Here is a 22,935-nt window from a genome sequence, read left to right as displayed (position 1 = left end):
ATATTTTTTATTCAAATTAACACTCCACTTACTTATCATTCACTTCGCAGGTTCCTATGTTTGGATTAAAAAATGAAAAACATAAAAAATAAAATAAAAATAAAAATTAATTTTTTAAAAATATTTTTTTTATTTAAATAAAAAATAAAAATATTTTTCTACACTAATTGATTGTTTATAATTTTTTATTGTCTACCTTAAAGAGAAATTTTAAATAATATATATATTCGTAATCTTTTTTTAAATATTAAAAATAATCTTTTTGTTTTTGCTTTCCACATGTTCTTGCTTTATCCAAACATAGAAAACCCACTACACACGGGAAACAGAGCCAGCAACTGGTTGCAAAAGTTGACAGTTTGAAATTAAGCATAAAGATGGCCCACAAAGTTTCACCAACTTTCCCTGTTTACCTGAAGTATAAATTGTACGTGCATGTCACATGCAAAATTTGTAAATTCATTCATGCAAAATACATAAACTCGTGAACTCGTTTCTAAAATGATATATATATTTTACGTGCGAAAAGGAAAAAATGATTCCTATGAAAGTTAAAAGAAAAAAAATTAAATCATACACACATAACAAGTAAATTATTTAAAATTAATAATAATCAATTGTGATTTTGTTATGTTTAAAATAATTTTTTAATTTTTGAACAATCTAATTTTCAATATAAAAATTGAACATCAATAAATTGATTAAGAACTTGATTAACTACATTACGTTTAAAATAACTTTTAACTTTTGAACAATCTAATTTCATAAAAAATCAATAAATTGATTAACCAATACCACGCAAGTAGACTCCTCTTTAACCATCGCCAGCCGACCATCAGTAAACCGTGCTATTATAACAAAAGCGGGGACCACTAACGGCGTGACCGACCGTCCTGTCAAGGTCTTGAAACTTAACGAAAGAAAATAGTACCAAAAAGAAAAATGCCGCAACATTGGTCCCATCGATCATCAACCCTAACGGTGAGTTTACGAAGTCATAACAAAATCCTACTATAGACATTTAATACGCCCTCACGTGCCAAATGTCAAACATGCGCTGCCACGTTTGCTCTCTGTTTTCGGTTTGCTCACGTGTTTCAGCCATCCCTTGACGCTTCACACGCCGTGGTCATTGGCCATCTTCAGTTGGACAACTATGCCCCTAGATACACCATTCAATATCCAAAAAGTAGATATACGTATTACTTTAATCATGTAAGTCATCTCTAAACTAAATTATCCAAGTACTATAAATTTTAGCAACAAGACGCAAAAGCAATATATGAAAATTTCTTTCCACAAAATATATGAAAATTTCATTTTTAATAATTTTTTGGCTTGTTTACCGGGAAAGGGAGTTATCAGTTCAAAGAGTCCTATTCTATGTATATATAAATATATAAATAAATAAAAGCTCTGGTCTATGTGTTTGGTTCCTTTTACCTATTTTCTCTCACTTTCACAGGAAAAAGGCTTTCTTGCTTATTTTTCTTGGCCATCAAGTGAGTGAAACAGATCTCCGGCATTGACTCAATCTGACTCTGTTGCCGAAGGAATTTTTTTTTAATATATATATATATATATACTCTAATATTTTCTGTTACATTAGTCTAGCAACAAAGGAGAATAAGGTGGCATTATCTGTGGAGATTACTGAGAGGGAATCTGTTAGGATTTAGTTCTTTCTGCTATTGATATATGTAATACTCAAATTACTTTTTAATTCTTAATTTACTCAAATTTATGGAGAAATTAATCCCCTTACCTGAAGCAGCAATCTGTTTCAGAGATCTGGTAGCTTTGCAAAACTGTTTTTGGAGCATTACAATAGCATTTTAAGGAATTGGAGAAAAACTGGGTATTGTTCTGTTTTTTCACCAAGAATTGGGCTCTGTTCCTCTGCTTCTTCTTTTTTTTTTTTTTTTTTTTTTTTTTGGGTTTCTGTACTGATTCCGTCTCAGTTTCTTTCTGCAGGAAGTTAAATAAAATGGGGTTAGAGGAGGAGGATTTTCCTGGAAAATAACTATAAATCTCGAAATAATCATTAGAAGATTAGACAGTATTGGTTTAAGAAGAGCTGGGATAGGAGCTTTGAGATTTTTTTACCAGTTAGCCGAGCCCAGAAATGGATGAAGGGAGAGAGAAGCAAAACGAGTGTCAAGTTGAGAATTCGTGGATTCCAAAAACTCCTCTTAAGCATAACATAGGAACATCACAAGTGATCTACACAAACAGGCAACTGGAGCAGCAAGTAAATGGGTTGGGATCAAAGGGGCTTTCTCAAAAAATTAGTAATGGAACATTGGGTGCATGTTTAGATTCTATGGATGACAACTGGGAAGCAGCTTTAGGAAGAAAGAGCATTACCTGTGACCCTTACGAAACATGCAGAGAATTTCCCACCGACGGCTCAGCAACATGGAACTTTACATCCCTTTTGGCTCTCCAAGATCAGGCATCAAGAGAATCCACAAGTTCAGCATCACACCGCCCATGGCTAAATGCCAAATACAGACTGGAATCCCAGTGTAAGCATAATCGGCTTTTATTCACTGCAACCACCACACACAAGTTCGTTCGATTAGTTCACTGTTCAAAAAAATCTAATTACTTTAGTAGTAGTTCTAGTGTCTAGCAACAAATTAGATCAGAATGGCAGTAGAAACTAGCTTTAACACCATATGCCTTATAGCATATAGTTCCCTTGCATTTTGATTAAAAAATAATGATAATAATAATAATAATAATAATAATAATAATAAAACAAAATTTCATTCTCTTGATTCATTGGTGTAAAAAATAAACTAGTATTGTCATCAATTTTCCAGGCATTGCCAAGATAAGCTTTGAGTTCCATAGTTTTTTATTCCTGATTCATCTGACATTTACACTACCCTTTGCAGTTGAACTTGCCTACGACCTCAACTTAACTCCCGGAGAAACAGCAGATTCATTCTCTAGTAAGGCCTGCTCGCAAATGTTTCCAGTAACACCAGATAAGGCTGCAAGAGTAGAAGGCGAACAAGTCCCTCAAATGCAATACTTATGCACAGATGAAAGAGCAAGTCAGGAAAGAAATGAGCTGGAGAATGGAATTGCTAGTACAGCAGTTGACACCGATAAGCTCCAAAAGTCAGCAAAAGATTCATCGCGTGCTGCTGTTTGTGAATTAGTCAATGAGAATCATAGTCCTGGCAAGGATGGTAGCCATGCTATTAGCTTGAGTGAAACGCCACAGCTTGAAACACCGCAACAGAAACCTAGGAGGAGAAAGCACAGGCCAAAAGTAATCACAGAAGGCAAACCTAGGCCTCGAAAACCAGTGACACCAAAGCCTGCTCTTAACACTGAAAGCCCAACTGGTAAGAGGAAGTATGTGAGAAAGAAACCAGTCAACGATACCCAAACAACCCCTCCATCAGAATCTACAGGTACCCCAACGGGGAAGAGGAAGTATGTGCGAAAGAAACCTCTGAACAAGGACTCAACAAATTCCCCAGTAGAAGCAACTGGAGAGACTACTGATCCAGTACTTGAGCCTGCTAACAAGTCATGCAGAAGGTCATTAAATTTTGATATTGAAGAACAACCTCGTGATGACAGCTCCAAATGTAAGCCAAATTCTAATGGAGATTCTCAACCACAAGCACAAGATGTTAGTAGAGGAAATCAACCAAAATCAACTGTGGCTATTGGGCGAGGAATTGAAGTGATGGTGGAAACCACGCAAACAGGCATTGCATATGATCTCACTCGTTCTGTGAATCAAATGCTTAAAGATTACATCTCATTGCCTGAAAAGCAAATACCAACACTACCACTTCCAGCAAAGACTTACCCCCTAAGGAGTAAACAGAATGATAATTCCCAAAGGAGAGATGCCAAAGCAGAAGATCCAGTGACTGCCCATAGTGTACAGCAGAACACTACAAAGATCATGTTGCAAGCTGACACTCAATTGCCACCAGTAAACCCCAATATCTCCAACTGCAGCAACTCCACAACCTTGGCAGAGGAAGCACAAGCAAATGGATCAAAGAGAAAGCTCTACAGTTTCATCCAACAGCCCGATACCTGCAGCACAAATTTAACTGGGATTCAACACAATGCTTTATCTTCATATCAGAAAATGCCTGCAGTACTCTTTCCAAGCATTTTCAAGAAAAAGAGGACTGAGAAGGGACAAAATTCAACAACATCCAGCACGTCCAGTGTGACAGCTGCAAAAGACATAGTGAGACAAGAAATAACATGCCCGCAAAGAGATGCCAAAGGAAATCCTTCTATATCAGAAGTTAATGGCTTGACTTCTGCTCCTTATTTCAATGCTAATGGACACCTTCAGCATAAGCTACAACCTTCTAGTTCCGACTTCTGTCAAATAGAGAGGTCAAGAAAAAAGAGATCCAGAGGTCCTACTCGGGCTCGAGACTTGGCTTCACTGACCAAAATTGTAAGGGGCGAAATATCAAATTTTGCTTCGACACAGGTACCATTAGATTCTAATGTGCTGCAGGTTGGGGGCTCCAACAGCTCTCATGCATGTATAGAAGCTCTAGTTGCAGGTATGCGTGGAACATTGACAACAAAGAAGCGAACCAAGAAGAGAGTCTCTCTTGTTAATTCTGTGTCATCCAGTACAAACTGGGAGCAATCCCAAGGAAAAATCATCTTATACAATCAGAACCAATTCTCAGCCAAGTCATTAGGTACTTCGAGCAAGAACTAACTTCAATTTTTTAATTAGGGAAAAAATTAAGAATTATGTTTTCATAGATAAAATATTTTCATATTTTTGAGGAATCTAACTATTCTATCAAGTTCTTTTCTCATTCACAGCCATTTGATGCAGGTGCTCCTGCAGAAGCAATATGGGAACAGATGTTTTCTATTGATGCAATAGCTGAACAATTACAGCATCTGGACATCAGTAGGGAAAGTAGTAGAATCGTGCGTAAAGAACAGAATGCACTTGTTCCTTATGTTATAGAAAATAACCAACAGAGTGCACTGGTACTTTATAGAAGAGCTGGCACTATTGTACCATTTACTGCATTTGAACCCATCAAAAAACGACACCCCCGGCCTAAGGTTGACCTTGATGAAGAAACAAACAGAGTATGGAAACTTTTGCTGGGAAACATAAATAGCGAAGGCATTGATGGAACCGATGAAGAGAAGATAAAGTGGTGGGAAGAAGAACGAGAAGTTTTCCGAGGCCGCGTAAACTCATTTATAGCACGGATGCATCTTGTACAAGGTACCGATTCAGTTTTCTAAATTTTCTTTTGTCAAACTTGGGAGATATTAATAGTGAAGTACTAGTCTAGGAAAGCGTAGGTTGTGTGAAATGAGGGCTTAATGTCATCAATTTATAAGCAAAGTCTATTAATGATGGCATGAATATATCATCATTGAGAGGCTTTCTACATGAACAACAAAGCATGGGCTGTCTGGACCTCTTATGATATATGCAAAGTGTCTCAATAATGATACAAACAGGCCACTGCTAATTTTCAACCATTGAAGGTAGGTAAAACTAAAGAAAAATTCACTGCAATCAAACTGCATTAATCAGGATTAATTGGTCCATCAGAGATTTGGACAGCTTTGGTGGACCTTCAGTGACAAAAGAACTGAGGGCCTTAAAAATGCACTCAATTTGGAAATTTAAAATACATCATGTAGCTGTTATGTAATCAATATGGCATAATAGCACTATTAGACAGCCAAAATAGCATATAGTCCATTAGCAAGGAAGAAATCTTATTAAAACTTAAGGAAGTGTAGGGCATATAGCAGCTGAAAGGTTAGGTATAGTGAAATCTCCAACAATTTAGACCTTCCGCATGTAAGCATCTCAACAAGAAATTCAATGACACTTTCATTTATCACAGAGCTTCTCCCTCTAACATTTCACCCACCGACCGAGTAAATGGTTGAACTCTCCTCCAACATTTAATCCACTGATTAAGATGGTATGGTTATTTCTGCAGGGGACCGACGCTTCTCTCCATGGAAGGGATCAGTTGTGGACTCAGTGGTTGGAGTATTTCTTACTCAAAATGTTTCTGACCATCTTTCAAGGTAAAAATGAGTTTCCTAGGTAATTCTATTACCGTATGCAAGTAGAGACAGGAGCAAGAGTAGAAACTTACCTTTTCATTTTTTCTGCAGTTCTGCATTTATGTCAATGGCTGCACGTTTTCCCCTCAAATCGAAGAGCAATAACAGACCAAGCTATGAGGAAGGGACAAGCTCAATAATTGAGAAACCACCAATAGTGTGCATGCCAGATTTAGAAGATGCCATAAAATGGAATGAGGTTCCAAATCAATCAATTTGTGACCAAAGTTCTATGAACCTCCATGACTTTGAGCTTGATGAAGAAAGAGAGGTAGTCAACAGCAATGAATCCTCTACAAGCAGTATTGGAATTGTTAGCTCCAGATGTGGTCTGGAAACATGCTACGAATCAAGATCAACCACAGAGATCACCAAGTCAGTAGATACTCGTTATATTGGAGACATGAGAAGAGCAACAAATGATGCACTCTCATCTCAAAATTCTGTGGTTTCATCTCAAAACTCTGTGGACTCAACAAGTGCTCAAACTGCTGAAAGAAAAGAAGCAATCTCCGGAAACAACTCAGAAGCAGATCCAGTTGATGGGTGCAAGTTCAACTCTTTAGCGAGCTCTAGTTCTTTTATGGAGCTTTTAATAAAAGCTGGTTCCAACAAGCTACATGAAGTTTACAGTCCTGGCAATGGCATGGTCTTATTTGATCAGAACTCAAAATATGAGTTCAACAAAACCCAGAATGTGGGAAATGACTTCCACATGGAAAACACATACAATGTAGATAGTTCTAAAATCTCCTTGGATGGGCCTGTGACCCCATCCAATAACTGTCATTCACATCCTATCTCTAACTTGGGAGTTTTGGCGGATGAGTGCTTTAAGATCATTACTGAGGAAACAGGGTGTTACAAAATATCCAAGAGCAACAGCAGAAACGATATGAAAGAACTAAGTTCCTTTGCAGAAGAATCCGCCAGTCAAATTACAGATGAAAACAATCTGACCATGACAGCTCAGGAAGCACCAAGATCTCCAACTGCAAATGGCCCTTTTTGCAGCGAGATTCAAGAAGATATGCATTTGACTACCCAGACTCAAAGTGGGCTTGTTGGAGACGTTAACATTGTCAGATCACTGACTCAGGTAGAAAACAATGAAATGCAGCAAAACTTCTACTTGCCAAATCTGTCAAGAGAAACCCTGAGTATTGTGGAAAGTATTAACAAGAAAGAAAAGAATTCACAGAAAACAGCGGAATCAAACTTGATTGAGCATGGATTTTCAGAAATTAAAGAGCTTAATGAGAAGAATGCTGCTGCTACCAGGAAAGCAAAAAGCAGAAGGGTTGGAAAGGAGATAAGAGCTGATGTTGACTGGGATGAGTTGAGAAAACAGGCAGAAGCAGATGGGAGGAAAAGAGAGAGAATACCGAACACAATGGACTCGTTGGACTGGGAAGCTGTACGATGTGCAGAAGTTCATGAAATTGCAAAAACAATCAAAGAGCGTGGAATGAACAACATGCTTGCAGAACGAATAAAGGTACATGTACTACATCTCAGAAAAAGATTTTGTGATGTTTGTTTTACTCACCAAATATATGGCCTTTGGGATCAGTTGACATTAACCAATATATATCATCCAGGATTTCCTTAATCGATTGGTAAGAGAACATGGAAGCATTGATCTGGAATGGTTGAGAGATATTCCTCCTGACAAAGCAAAGTAAGCCCAAAACTTTAGTTCTTGAATGGATTAGTATAACGCAGCAGTTAGCATATCACCATGGCATCCCTGTTTTGCTGGAGATATCATATTGTGAATTTCTTATTTGATCTACTGAAATATGTAGTATATATATATATTAAAACCGAATTTGCTCTTGTAGAGAGTATCTGCTAAGCATAAGGGGATTGGGACTGAAAAGTGTGGAGTGCGTACGGCTTCTGACACTACACCATCTTGCTTTTCCTGTAAGTTATAACTAGTTTAACATGTGCCAGAAGTAATGGAAAATGTCTCAACTTTCATCATTGTATAACAGGTTGACACAAATGTTGGACGCATAGCTGTGAGATTGGGCTGGGTACCCCTTCAGCCACTGCCTGAATCACTTCAGTTGCACCTGCTAGAGCTGTTAGTATTATGAACTAAAAGAATCCTAATGCAAACATGTAGTACGACACATTACTAATGTTGTACCCATAATATAGGTACCCGGTGCTGGAATCAATTCAAAAATATCTTTGGCCCCGGTTGTGCAAACTTGACCAAAGAACATTGTAAAGACAAATTCTACTCAATGTTAACACCTTGATTCATGAATGCAACTAACATACAAATTTTCAGGTTATTCTTAAATAAAATTGTTTACTAATCCATTGCAGAATCAATTAACAGGTATGAGCTACACTACCAGATGATCACATTTGGAAAGGTGCAGTTTACTTTAAACCTGAAACTATATGTTCACTTTTCTGATTAATGAGAAGCAGAAGTTAAGAAGGGAAGCTTTTTGAGAGTTATGCAGGTATTCTGCACCAAAAGCAAACCCAATTGCAATGCATGTCCAATGAGAGGAGAATGCAGACATTTCGCAAGTGCATTTGCAAGGTCTGTAAATAATCTTCCAGTTCTTACTATTTACATTGATGTACTGTTAGGATGGCCACAAATGCAGGATGTACTTCTAGACGACTGCCACAATCTAGAACAAGTTTTTAGATGTTCCTTGTAGCATGTAAAAACTAAGGTGAACTATTGAAACCTGGATCAACTATATAACAGAATTTTAGTCTAGGTATAAGAATCTTGTTGTAATTAAGGAAACCAGTTATGGTTGGAATTTTCACACTTAAGTATCATGAATAACATATGGAAAAAATCAACTTAATTATTTTCATTGAGCAAACACCATGATTGCATTATGGTCTCAAAACCTTCATCAAATCATTCCCTCGAAATGTGTAAAAGCAAGATTTGTTATGTCAATTTACACATGGACCATGTTGACTGCAGTGCAAGACTTGCCCTGCCTGGGCCAGAGGAAAAAGGTATAGTGAGTGCAACAGAAAACAGAACAAATGAGCAAAACCCTGCTACAATGGTTGATCAACAGCTACTTCTTCCACCCCAGGAAACTGAACAATCAGTTCAAAATCAGCTGTCACAATCAAACTGGCAATCAGAAGCAAGATATGGAGTCAGTTATTGTGAACCAATTGTTGAAGAGCCATCGTCACCAGAACCAGAACGCAAACAAATAACAGAAAATGATATGGAGGACACCTTCTGTGAGGATCCTGATGAGATTCCTACAATCAAACTTAATATTGAAGAGTTCACTCAGAATTTGCAGAACTATATGCAAAACAATATGGAACTTCAAGAAGGTGACATGTCAAAGGCATTAGTTGCTTTGACAGCAGAAGCTGCTTCTATTCCTACACCCAAGCTCAAGAATGTGAGTCGACTACGAACAGAGCACCAAGTGTAAGTATCTCTGTCCCTTATTAAAACTGTTCTATGAAAGAATTAGTACTAATAGTTCTAAATGGTCAACACTCAATTGAATTAGTCATATTAAAAAGTAAATGTGTTTCAAAAAACTTTACCACCGATAGCTAGAAGATATTTCAAAAACTAGTTGCACCTATAACACTATCTATAGACAAAGCAAGAATAGCAAACCAACCTGCCAAAGAATAGCATGATAATTATTAATTATAGACTAAAAATCTCCACAAAATTGTTTTCATTTCTTCCTGATTATGCTAACAGGAAAAAAGCTTGAGTTACACTAATCTTTTTCTCCTTTCACCACATGCAGATATGAACTTCCGGATTCCCACCCTCTCCTGCAAGGGGTTAGTTGATTCTGTATCCACCTAAACAAGGATGTTATTTGAGTCCATTAACCAAATTTGTCTTGATGAATGTCTTTTGCTTCTAATTCAGTTGTATAGGCGAGAACCTGATGACCCGTGCTCATACCTGCTCGCTATATGGACACCGGGTAAGTGCACATAGAACTATGATAAATTCCTTTCTGCACAATTAGGACCATAGCTCAAGCCATTCAAACCTTTGGACTTGACGCAGACTGAAAAACCTAGCTATGTAGACTCAACAATCAAACAAGCTAAGGCAGAGCCTACCAATTCAACTTTTAAAATATTACACACACTCACAGGGATTGAGAGAACATTCTAAGCCTTGCAGTGCTTAGTTTGAAACCTAGAAGCATAACTAGCAACTTAGTCATCTGCTAAGTAATCAAAGGGAAATTGTGATTTAGAGCCATAAAATGCTTAGATGCTCCCATTACGTGTGTTAAAAGGAGAGAAGGAAAGAAATAGGTGTGTGTGTGTGTGTTTGGGGGGGGGGGGGGGGGGGGGGGGGGGATGGGGGTGGGGGAGGGAGATATAAAAATCTAAATACAGATTATCTATTCTTCTGTTGCTATCTTCTTTAAACAATCATCAGTATTTTCAGGATGGATGATGGATGCAAGATCATCACAAAAGCTAACTCACAAAATTTATTCAACCAATGCTGAAGTGACTTTAGGACTTGTTTCAGTTTCATTAGCACTCAATGGCCTGCTGAAATCAGTCCAATTAGCTATTATTTCTTTTTCAAAAGTGCGAAAAAAAAAATCCTAAGTTGAAAAGAAGTCAAAGAAGAGGACAGTAAGAAGCATCCAACACGGCCTGTCCTCTTTGTGCCTTGGAACTTTTCAACTAGAGCCAAAGTCCTGTTAATTTATGGGTCTCTGCCTATATGGATTCCCCATTAAGTTCCCTTCTTTTTCACTAGTTCCAAGAAGGTAATAGGCAAGGTATTGCCAATCCAATGTACAGAGACCAAAAAGTTGCAGCTTTCACTTATTTTAAGCTAATTTGCACCACTATACATAGGAAGTTGCAATTATGTTAATTCATGCAATGACTTCCAATGTGTTAGTAAATTTCTTATAAAATGCTCTCGTTAGGTGAAACGGCAAACTCCATTCAACCACCTGAAAGCAGGTGCAACGCCCAAGAATATGGAAAACTGTGTGATGAGAAGACATGTTTTTCTTGCAACGGTGTACGGGAAGCAAATTCACAAATTGTTCGGGGAACTCTTTTGGTGAGAATATTTATGAGAAAGTTTCATTATGGTCTTGTATGAATCTTACAATTGATGGAATCCGTTTTACTCAATCATTAACAACACATCATTAACAGATACCATGTCGAACGGCAATGAGAGGGAGCTTTCCCCTGAATGGCACATATTTTCAAGTTAACGAGGTAAATTCACTCCAAAAAGCTTATTAGACTTCTGCCTGTGAGCTACAGCATTTTCTTTTAACTCTGACCTACATTCTAAGCAGGTATTTGCCGACCATGATTCTAGCCTGGATCCAATTGATGTTCCTAGATCTTGGATATGGAATCTACCGAGACGAACTGTATACTTTGGGACATCCATACCGACGATTTTCAAAGGTGAAATCTCTAACTACGTTGTAATCCAAGAAAATGCAGTCGTACACTAGCACTCAAATTCTATTTTTGGTCTTATCAGGTTTGACAACAGAAGGTATTCAACACTGTTTCTGGAGAGGTAAGAGATAATGTCAATTCTCTACTTTTATACCATCTTATTATCTTTGATTTGAAAGCTTAGTTACTAGTACTGCATACATGAAAGCAGCAAAACGTCACAACATGTGGTAGCACTAGCACACGATTATTTAAATTCAATTGCATGATATACTTCACTACTCTAGTGCATTTCTCTTGAATATTATCCAGCACAAATGCTTAACATATCAAACTTGAAGACCTAAGGAACACTGGATGTTAGCCTCATTTTAGGCCTCAAAATCTTTCCGATTCACCAAAATACATATATACACACATATGTGTGAGTGATGGAAAAATTTTATGATACTTGTAGTTAACATATTTTCAATCTACTAACCTTTTTGCAGCTGACATCTCATGACTTGACACTAATATTATCTATTGGGTGATATTTTCAATATGTCTAATTCGTATATTTGGTTATTCCCAATCTCCCACCTCTATTTGCATCAAACTCAATAAAGCCCAATAAGGCACCACTAATTCCGTCATCCTAAAAACACCGTCCAGATATAGTTCCCTGTAAAAGGGACATAAAATATCAGCATGTGGAGTATGCAGCCTTTTAGAAGATTGCTAGGAGCAACCCAAATGGATTTTTGCTTGAAACAAAAAAATACCAACCTAACATGTTGACATTTCTGTTCTAAACTAATGAGGATTAAGAACAAGAAAAAATTAAGTAAAAAGCATCCTAGATCACTGACAAGTGACAGCATCTACATTTCAATTCTATCTTATATAGCAGAACAGTGTCTAAACCTGTATGTGCATGCATGCTAGCCCCAGTGTATTTTCATGTGGAGAGGGGAGACAGCAAGCATGATTACAGTAGAATTAAAATAGAAACTTAATATGCAAGCCGCAAAGCAACTTCGTCTCTCCTATACAGTTCCCTCCAATTTTAATTCATTTGGCCAATATGCTGACGAGTACATTACAATAACCTTTATGGAAAACTAGACAAAATTAATGATAAGATATACATGTTAGTTATAGTTTCCTGTAGATATACACGACTGAAAGTTTTAAAAATCTGTCTTTTATTAAAAATGATAGTTATCTTTTTTTCCTGGTTAAACTTGATTTATAAGTGCCTATGCGACATAAACTTGAAAGGCATTTCTTAATTGTGCATACTCTTGAATTGCAGGATATGTTTGTGTGAGAGGATTCGACCAGAAAACAAGGGCACCTCGTCCTCTAATGGCCAGGCTGCATTTTCCAGCCAGCAAGTTAAAACAGAATAGAGGCAGGGATTCAAATGATTAGAATACAACGCCAACCAATAATCAACAATATTTCCAGAGTAGATGACATGTTTGGATAACAATAACCCGTAGCATCACATCTACATTCGACCAATGTAACTTGTTTCTCATAGTAACTTGTACGATCCCATGATGTATGAGCATGTAGCGTGTACATGGTTAACAAAGTTGTAATTTTATCAATTTTCTTAATGTTATGCTCGTATTTGAGCCATTCTTCTGAAACAAGTCACTATTTCGAACTCTACTATCTCAAGATAATCCACAAACTAGCTAATCTGGCAATAAAATGGGATATAAGGTCATTCAGATAAAGTGACTAAACCACAAATCAAAGTTTCACAGTTCAATCAGTTTCTCCATTTCACTAACAGTAAACACAATCTAAATATCAACGAACTCCTAATGTTCGATGAAGCTCAAAATGCGTTATTATAATTAAAAATTGCATAATCAACCACCAATGCGACTTAATCAAAGAGGAATTCAAGTTTCTTGATAAGAAGCAATTCAAACAACTGAATACAGATACAGTTAGAGGTATAATTTAGCGAATCCAACATTTTCAATCGAAGGAGACCATTGATATGAAATTGATGGCATAATGGAACAGAATAGGCAACAGAGAACAAAAACAGCAACTCAAATTTTCATAGAAAATCAAATCGTAGTGAAGGTAAGATTTTTAAGATCGATAAACGTACCTTTCGATTCGGCGAGGGAGACTGAGAGTGCGAGAAGGGAGAGGTTTTGGTGAAATTAATGCTTCTGCCGCCTTAGCGCCTTTTACATCTTTTTCTTTCCCTCCCAATTAGGATGGTTTTATGTTTGAAATACGCGCCACACGTGGCGACAGACTTGATACTGAATTTAGTGGGCTGGGCTGTAAGTAAATAAATAAATCTAACACGGCTTTTTATTTTGGAGATTATAAATGTGTTCTCGTACAATATCAAAATTAATAATTTTATCTCATTTCTTTTGAATAATACATTACATTATCCCATTATTTTACTCCCGTTGTACTATAATACACTCCTCTCCAACTTAGTCATTTTGGACGTCAAATGGAAAGGAAAAGACAAAAGCCCTTGTGCAATTATAAAAAAGAAAAGTGAAGATTTTGTTTCTAGGCCTCCTTGATCGTTGTCGTTTATGCCACCTCCTTGATCAATCTGATCATTGAAAGCTCTACGAATTCTTGCACGAGCATTAGGTTATGTTCTTGATAAAGCAACGAGTTTTGACATTAGAAGAGATGAAGCTTATCATAATCTTATTTCTCTTTGTTTGTTGTTTCGTTGCTGAGAAATGCAAGGAAGATGAAAGTAAATTATTTCGTCTATTCAAATCTCTTTATTTGACAAGATGAAAGGAAATTATTTCGTCTATTCAAATCTCTTTATTGACTTGTGACTTCTATTTATAGGTTTTCTTTTTTGCTTGCATTGACTTTATTTCTTTTTCCTCTTTCGATTTTCCTTTTCTAGTTTCTGTTTGATTTTACTTCAATTATAATAGTTAATATTAGGGGTGTGCACTGCTGGATGGGACTGTGGGAATCCTGATCCTTTTCCGAAAACCATCCCGAATTTCTCATCTTGAGAAAATCCTAATATTAATTTAATATTATGTCCAGAATCACATTTTGAAAATAATTATGAGATGAAATTAGTTCTTTGATTATAACCGACTCATACTGATTTATGTTCTGTCCGATCCCATCTCGTTCCATCTTGAAAATTAGGATTTCCTGTCCATTTTTTCTTTAAAATTCTAGTTGTCTTTTTTATTAATTTCAAAATATGTCCATAAAAATCATTTCATCCTTTTTATTTTAGTTTTTTATGATGTCAATTACTGCTAAAGTAATAATAATACGAAAAATAATAAGCATCTTTTAAATATAAAATAAATCAAGTAATTAAACATATTTTTCAATAAAGATTTTTTCTCTCTTATTCCACATTATGTGTTAAGTAAATCTTTTTAAATAAATTTTGTATATTAAATAAAAAATGAAAAGATTAATTAATACAAGAGAAAATATTAACTTTAATTAATTTGATTGCCGGATTATTGATTATACTTAATGCTATCATTATTTATTTTTCAGATGATATTTAGGATTAAATTAAGTATTAAATTGAAATTAACTTAAAGACAAAGCGACAAAAATAATGATGAGTTAAAATTTATAAAATACATGTAAAGTTAAATTATATATTGTTTTGCATTATTTTATTTTATTATATTTAATACTTTTATTATCTAGAAAATAATTACTTAAAAATATTCTATTATAACTTTAGTAGTAGATCATCAATTATTGAATTAATTATTTAATTTATTCTCTTTTTTAACTCAAACTTATATAAATAAATTTTATTTGATTGTAATTTGAATATAGTACTTTTTTTTATGAAAATAATTTAATAAGACTAAAAAATCCTGATTGATTCTGACCTAACACATTTCGTCATATGCCCATTGACTCGAATTTTTGGTCGTCCCGTCGCAAAAAATGGGATGGGATGAGATAGGACTACAAATCTATTAGAACTTCATTTTTTATGTCTCGATATTTTGGGATGGGACTGAAAATTATGTTATTCTCATCCCAACCCGACTTATGCATACTCTTAGTTAATATTAAAATAGAAATTGGCTGGGTTTTAATTAAAAACTAAAACATCAATAATTAAAAACGGAAAGGAAAAAATAATTTTGAAAAGTGAAGGAAAATTAACGGAGATGATCAAATCAAGATAGAAAACTCAGCCACAAGAAAGAGCGGATATAAGAGAAAGAGATAGAAGAATATGAGAGTAAGTTAGAAATAAGGAATTCTTATTTTTATATTGACTAACAGTTTATAGGTTAAAATATCTACAGAAGGACAAAAAAGTTGAATGGGATAAATACGTAGAAATAAGATAGTATATTTTCTAAAAAGTAAAGACAAATTAGTTATTTTTGGCATTCTATGAGAACATCATTATAGTTTTTCCTTTTATTTTTTTTCTTTTTAAAATGATAAAATCATTTATAAAATTTTATATTATTTATCATTTATATCATTATTATTACATATACTAGTGTTCAAGAACGATGCTGAAACGATCCGAAAATTTAATTTCGTAAAATATTCATTTAAAAACTAAATTTTTATTCCAACTAATGAAATTCAACGGAAAATATTTTATTATTGCTAAACCAGACATGTAAACCAGTTTGAATTTTCTGAAAACCAAGTGAAAAACCCGTAAACCACGCAAAAAACAAGCCAAATCATTGAATTAAGCCAAATCAGCTCAAATCGAACCAAAATTAGCCCAAAAAGCTCTAGAAGACCCTAGACTATTGAAAAATTATCTTTTGGCCCCATTCTTTCTCTCCTCTCTTGGGTTTGTCCTCCCCGTCGCGCGACAGCCCCACCCCCTCCCTTTCTTTCGTTTTCAGGCCACCGGCCATGAAATCCAATAACCAAGCATTCCAACCTCATCTTCACAATGAGAGGAACTCGTCTGTGATCTTGATTTGCGAGGTAGAAGCCTGAAACGAGAGAGAACACGACTGGAACTCGAGCGATGTTGTGTGATGAAGTTTCTGGCGATCCACACTGTTTCCGGCGGTTGCAGCGTGAAGGGGGGTGCCGATCGCTTCATCTCCTCCATGAGATTGTTTCTCCCCTATCAATTCCGGCGAAGAAGCTCAGATGATGGAACCGCCATGGAATGCAATGGAGAAGCCACTTTCGAGGCCATTTTTGGCCAAATAAGGCATATCCAGTCCAAGTTGGTCGCGGATCTAGAGCCCCCATGAGATTTCAAGCATTTTGGTATATATGTTGTAAAATTCTAGCCAAAAATTGCTTTTTCAACCATCATGCACTGTGAATACTCAAATTTTGAGGCTCAAAGAGCCTATTTTCCCGGACTGCAAACAGTCCGGCTTGACCGGAGGCCGTTCGGAAAAGTTCACCGAAAGTATGCCAATATGGTACTTGAAACGTCCGGAAAATTACGAGGATCGCGGAACTGGTCCCGGAATATTTTTCGGAGGTACGGAACTCCCGGAAAAGGCTTTTGAACGAGAGACCCACAAGCCCGCCGGCCACGGCGTCGGCCGCCCTCGCGGCGGCAGCTGCCGCCCTCCAGCCCATTTTTTTTTCCTATAAATACAGCCTTGGCACTCCGTTTTTACTCACTCAGTTTGTGTTGACGGACGCTCCTTCTCCCCTACGCTCCTTGCGATTCTTTTACTGCTTTTCTGCATTTAGTATAGGCTTTTATTTTGATGTTGTGATACTTGATCACTTAAAATCGAATTAATTTTAATTAATATTTCCCTAACGAGGAGCTTAATCCGGAGTTTTCAAGCTGAAGCTAAGAAGCGGTCGCCGATTAACTCAGGTAATAACTAAACCCTATCTATTTAATTTCAACATTTCATGCATATTTCTCTTCTACTCCTAATTCTACAACTGCATTCCCACCACCATAATCATTTTGGCAGTAAACTGCCTTAAGTAAATAAGTTTAGGCTAAAATGCCCGGTTAATCAATAATCGTGGTATTCATGCCAAACTCCGACAATATTGGCTAAAGCCTAGTTAATTAATAGGTATGATATAATCGCCTTTATTTCGAACAGTCCGGCCTAAGTCCAATTAATCAATAATTTTGGCTAAATAGCCTTAATTAAACACATTTTTTGGCAATAAATTGCCTATATTGTAATTCAATTGATCACTTTTGGCAAATAAATTGCCTATAAGTAGCGACAAATCGCTTAAATCGAATTTTTGGCAAAATGCCTTGAATTAATCAATCTTTTGGCTAAAAGCCTTAAATCACTCATTTTGGCGACAATCGCCCAATCAATACCTTTTGGCAAACAAGTTGCCTAAATCAACTCATTTTGACTAAAAGCCTTCAAATAATCAATTTTGGCGACAATCGCCTAAATCACATCGACTTTTGGCAACAAATTGCCTAAATCAATCTTTTTGGCTAAAAGCCTTAAATCAACACTTTTGGCAACAAACGCCTAATCAAATCAATCAATTCTTTGGCAAAATGCCTAAACAAAATGCACAGAGCATACACACACTCATGCATTAAGCATACCCATTCAAAGCCCTTTAAAAAAGGCCTATCGAACTACGTCGACTTTGATCTTCCATTCAAACGGAAGTACGTAGGCACGTTCGGGATTTAACCCCGAGCAGCAAGTCGAAATCACTTAAACATTTCATTAGTCCAATTACATCATTTACCCTGCAAAGCATTCATTCATCGGTTAGTTCATCAGCACGACATAGTCTCGGGATCCACCTCGGGTTTGCAAACTATGCCTTAAACATTGGGATAATTAATCTAGTAATTAGGTTAATTAAAATTAGAGTCAACTGAGGGTTTTTTCCTAGTTTACCCTAAAATAATTAAACAAGGTGGCGACTCATACACGTGCATTTCTGCCCTTTAGTCATATGCATTATATGCCATATGTTTCCGGGGGAGGGGTTCACATGCACGAGTGACGACCGACCAGCGACACTCCGGTGAGGCCCCAAGAAGCAGAATCATTTTCCCCTTGCGCGGATCGTGGAATTGTCATCCGATTTTCGAACGGTATGCTCTAAGACTCAGTTCCTAATTTTTGATATAAATTTCAAATTTAGAATCATTAGTTGATTAAGTTGATTCCGAATAAATAGTTAATTGAATATGATTCATGTTAGGAAACCTATATAGATAAACACATTTAATTCTGAAGATTTAAGAATACTAGTCAATTAGAATATTTTAGTATTTATGTTAGATTAGTTGATTATCGAAGTAGATATAACTCAATAACGAGAAATTAGATTATTTGAGTAACTTTATAAATAAATAGAATATGTTAATCTTTTATGATAAATTAATTTTGATTAGTTTACGGTGTTTATATTAGCTGATTGCGATTAATTATTTGGTTTAGGTTTTAGAATCTTTAAGTGCGTATATGTGTGTGCGATGGTTGATAAATATTGTTTAAGGCAGATGGGTTGATTTGATTGGTTTGCCCGATGGATGGGCTGTGAGAATGGAGTAAATGATTAAATAAATGAATGATCGTTATGGCGGACGGCACTAGTTATTGTGAATTGCCCGATGGATGGGCTTTGAGAATTTATTACTGAATTATAGATTTAGGCGGGTGGTTTAGCCCAATTTCTAAGGAAGGTTCCGTCGAAATTTCGATAGAATCTTGGCTAATCATATATAGTAATTAAATTAATAGGTTTATTTAGATTAATTCTATACCTTGATATTTTAAAATAAAGTTCTTTATTTATTTTATTATTATTGTATTATTATTTAATACTCTCATATTTATTTGCATTGTTATATGAATATTTATTTGAGCTCTTGCATGCTAGTGTTTGATTACTTGATATGCTTGCATTTAATTGCAATATTTGATTATTTGTGTTGTGACATTGCTATGCCTTGTTTGTGTGGAATTGGGAGGAAGTGGGTCACCATGGGTTTGTGAGGACGATTCTAGAAATGATGAAAATATGGAATTCAACCGTCGGCCAGGTATGAGGAAATCGGCGCCCCTGTGTGCACCTGATGATATGATATGGAAAACCACAGGGCTGGTCAAGTGAGGATTAGACTGGTCGGCCATGTATGGGGATCGGCTCTCTGGTGCACACGTCATGAGAGGATGAGCCATGTGGGATGATGGCTCATCGAGGGTTTCGGTGACTCCACAGACTAATTTTCACATGATATGATTATGTGAAGGTGTTAATATTTGCGATGATTGTTGTTATGTCATTTGTGTGACTGTCAGTGTGATAATATAACTAGTCAGATGGTTAAATTGATATATTTACATATTCATGTGAATGCATGTGTTGTGCAACACTTATTATTATTTATAAGACTCATATGTCTTGTTTAACTTTTCAAGAAGTAGGTTCCTCTTTATCCCAGTTTAAGCTTTGTTTCCTTCGCAGAGCTAGGAAAGAAATTCCCTAATTTAAATAATTAATTTATTATATAGTTATATGTACGCGAACTTGCTTATATTTATTTGTTAGTGAACTCCGCAGTTGTAGGATTTATGTACCTCTAGTTGTGTATTAATATAGGTGTAATGATTTTATGAGCCCATATTATAAATGTAATGTATTACAAATTCGGCCGAATCATGAAATGTGTAAGATGTTAAATTTGGGGCCAAAATATAATATAATTATAAGGTTTATTGAGTATGGTAATATGGGCTAAATGGTAGAAATTCATATTGAGATAGTTGAATTTTAGTGATTCATGCTTACTACGGGCCTCAAGCGCCTTAAGCTTTCCTAAGCCCTAGTGCCAGTCCGGCCCATAGAAACGGGTCGTGACAGATGCGATGCACATTGTTACTCGTTGAACATACCCGTTAGAATGATTATTTATAATTTTTATTTATATATTTTTTTATTAATTTTTACAAAAACAATATAAAAATTCAATATTTTTAGTTATAATTACTACATTCCGAAAAATAGGTGCAAACCACTATTATATATAGTTATAATTATTTGATGAAAAATTTTAATAATTTTTTACAATAGATTTTTGGACAAAATGAAGCAGTTACAAAGTTGAAAATAAATAACCATTTCATCCAAGATCTTGCCATTTATAAAAATAAATACTTATATAAATTATTGGTAATCAAATTCAAATTTTTCTTGTGATAGTATACCAAAATAAAAAACAAAATCAAAAGTTAAAATTAGTACCTTAGCCATTAATAACAATAAAATGAAGTTTTCAATATAACAATAGCAAAGAAACTCTTGAAAGTAGAAAGTCTTCAATGAATTATTGAAAATAAAAGGAAAAAAAATCCTTAATAGTAACCAAAGAAAATATAGTTATTTGATAGATTAAATTTTCAATTCAGCTATAATTTAAATATTTATTCTTTATTATCATAATAATAGATGTAATATTAAAATCAAAGTATAATAAAATTTTAAAATAAAAATATGCAACAACTTGAAAAAAAAAAGAAGTGTTAAATGTTAAAAAAAAAATTACAATCATGATTTAAATAAATTTTTTTAAAAAATTAACAAATTTATACTAATCGAAAATTGATCAAGAAATTTACTTATCAGATTTTCGAATAAAATAATTAATACCTTCAAAAGAATGATATGGCAAAAAGTAGCTAACAATAATAACAAAGCAAACAAAAGGAAATAATAGTTGACGGATAAAAACTTATTAAAACTTATTAAAACTTATTAAATTTTTAGACTGCTTGTATATATTGATTTATAGACTATCATTCTTTCTACATTTGACTTGATCTTCACTGTGAAACAAATGATATCTCTGCAAGAGGTACGTTAGAAGACAGTTCTCCAACCAATCATGAACGACGAAGCAATCTGCAGTTCCTGTTTGAAGATTGGTTTAAGCATCCTTGGTTGAAACAGTAGTTGAAATTTGGAAAAAAAAAAAAATCAGAATTAATACAAGTATAATTATACTTATAATTACTGTAACTCTCCTTACACAATAGTTGATTTTTCAATGGTTATATTGTAAAGTGCATCGTTACACTAAAGTGCAAGAGACGAAGATCAATTATTTTGTTTCATGTAAATTTAAATTTAAATATTTTAATACATATGTAGTTACATGCCAATTTCAGACTATTTAAATTTATATTTAACAATACATGGAAAAATTTTTAAATAAAATTTATAATATTGCAATATAGTAGGTAATATTGAATCACTAAATTGCTGACTTAATAAAATTTATGTCATTAATATTTGATCTCAATTAATTTAGTTACTAATTAACTTTTGATTATGATTCTTGTAAATAAATATGGCCCTTTGTGTTTTCAAACTGAAATGTTGATTATTGACTTTCAATATAACTTCCAACGAAGTAAGTTTTAATTCGTAGGATATAATTTCTTACTACTCAATGTTCCAATCTTATATTCACTGCTCAATATTTAGTTGTAGAATATAATTTTTTCTTTTTATTTTTTACTAGCATCCTACTGAGGAAGTGCAATGATTTCACGTTATCATGTTGAGTTTGGGTTCCCTTCCTATGTGGTAAAAGCCCATATTTTGAAGTCTATTAAACTAATTATTGTTTTACAATTTTGCCTCTCAACTAACAGCCATATTTATGATATTTTTGGCTGCTATTTGATTGATTCACACATCCGAAACCATGTGAAAAAAACAGAAAAGAAGAGGAGAGGAGAGGGATTTTTTCTGCACAGCCCCATCCAGCACCAGCCATCGTGTTCTGGAGATTCCTGGAGTTCCAACCGTTGGATCTTTGTGATATTTGGATATGTTGTTCTTTACTATCTGTTCTTGATTCTCACCGACGAGATTTTGATTTGGAGGTTCAGAGATTGAGTTGTGGCTCTGAATCCGAAGCTATCCTGTTCTGCTTCCAGCTCTGCATAGCTTCATCTTCTTCAGCATTTCGGCAGTCACCCTTTGTCGGATTGAGCTGATTTTTGGTGAGCATGTTCCTAACATCCAATTCTTGATTCTGTTTGATCATTTTAATTTTTGGATGAGTAGAACATTTTAAAATGTATTTAGAACAGTAGCTGTGTTTTGTGATCACTCTATTGTGTTGCTACACATTTGTTTGTGGTATAGCTACATTTTTAGTGGTTGTAGCTTGCTGTAATTTGTAAGACAATATTTGTGATAGTGAACTTTATTTCCTTGGACCGGAGGAGAGGTCCCGTAGTCTTTATCCTTCACACCGGAGGAGTTTTCCACGTAAAAAGATTTGTGTTCGTGTGGTAAATGTTATTTTTGATTGTGCATGATTTGGGGCAGCTTGTGTTACTTGAATTTGCTACTCATTGTTACTCCTAATATATTCACTCAAGTGGG

The 22,935-nt window shown here is 35.1% G+C and overlaps 1 protein-coding gene and 1 long non-coding RNA gene across 2 annotated transcripts; one reads left to right on the top strand and one right to left on the bottom strand.

Moving 5' to 3' along the window:
• Positions 1–603: 603 nt before the first annotated feature.
• LOC110008996 (uncharacterized) lies at positions 604–7,807 on the bottom strand. Its single transcript, XR_002283813.3, has 4 exons — positions 7,676–7,807; positions 2,368–2,552; positions 1,766–2,239; positions 604–1,162 (listed from the first exon to the last, which is right to left on the bottom strand). It is a non-coding gene; the product is annotated as an uncharacterized LOC110008996 (long non-coding RNA).
• Positions 2,126–13,217, top strand: LOC105629502 (DNA glycosylase/AP lyase ROS1). Its single transcript, XM_012211111.4, has 19 exons — positions 2,126–2,528; positions 2,904–4,709; positions 4,853–5,260; positions 5,997–6,087; positions 6,178–7,624; positions 7,728–7,807; positions 7,971–8,055; positions 8,127–8,218; positions 8,296–8,364; positions 8,483–8,519; positions 8,613–8,695; positions 9,101–9,574; positions 9,912–9,948; positions 10,040–10,097; positions 11,076–11,215; positions 11,314–11,379; positions 11,463–11,577; positions 11,657–11,695; positions 12,872–13,217. The coding sequence occupies exons 1-19, from the start codon at positions 2,126–2,128 to the stop codon at positions 12,988–12,990; spliced, it is 5,649 nt and encodes a 1,882-aa protein (XP_012066501.1). The 3' UTR covers positions 12,991–13,217.
• The last annotated feature ends 9,718 nt before the right edge of the window (positions 13,218–22,935 follow it).

This window comes from Jatropha curcas, chromosome 2 (genome assembly GCF_041381405.1).
Source record: "Jatropha curcas cultivar XTBG-Jc1 chromosome 2, XTBG_Jcur_1.0, whole genome shotgun sequence".
Taxonomy (NCBI): Eukaryota; Viridiplantae; Streptophyta; class Magnoliopsida; order Malpighiales; family Euphorbiaceae; genus Jatropha; species Jatropha curcas.
This window is presented reverse-complemented; position numbering and strand designations above follow the sequence as displayed.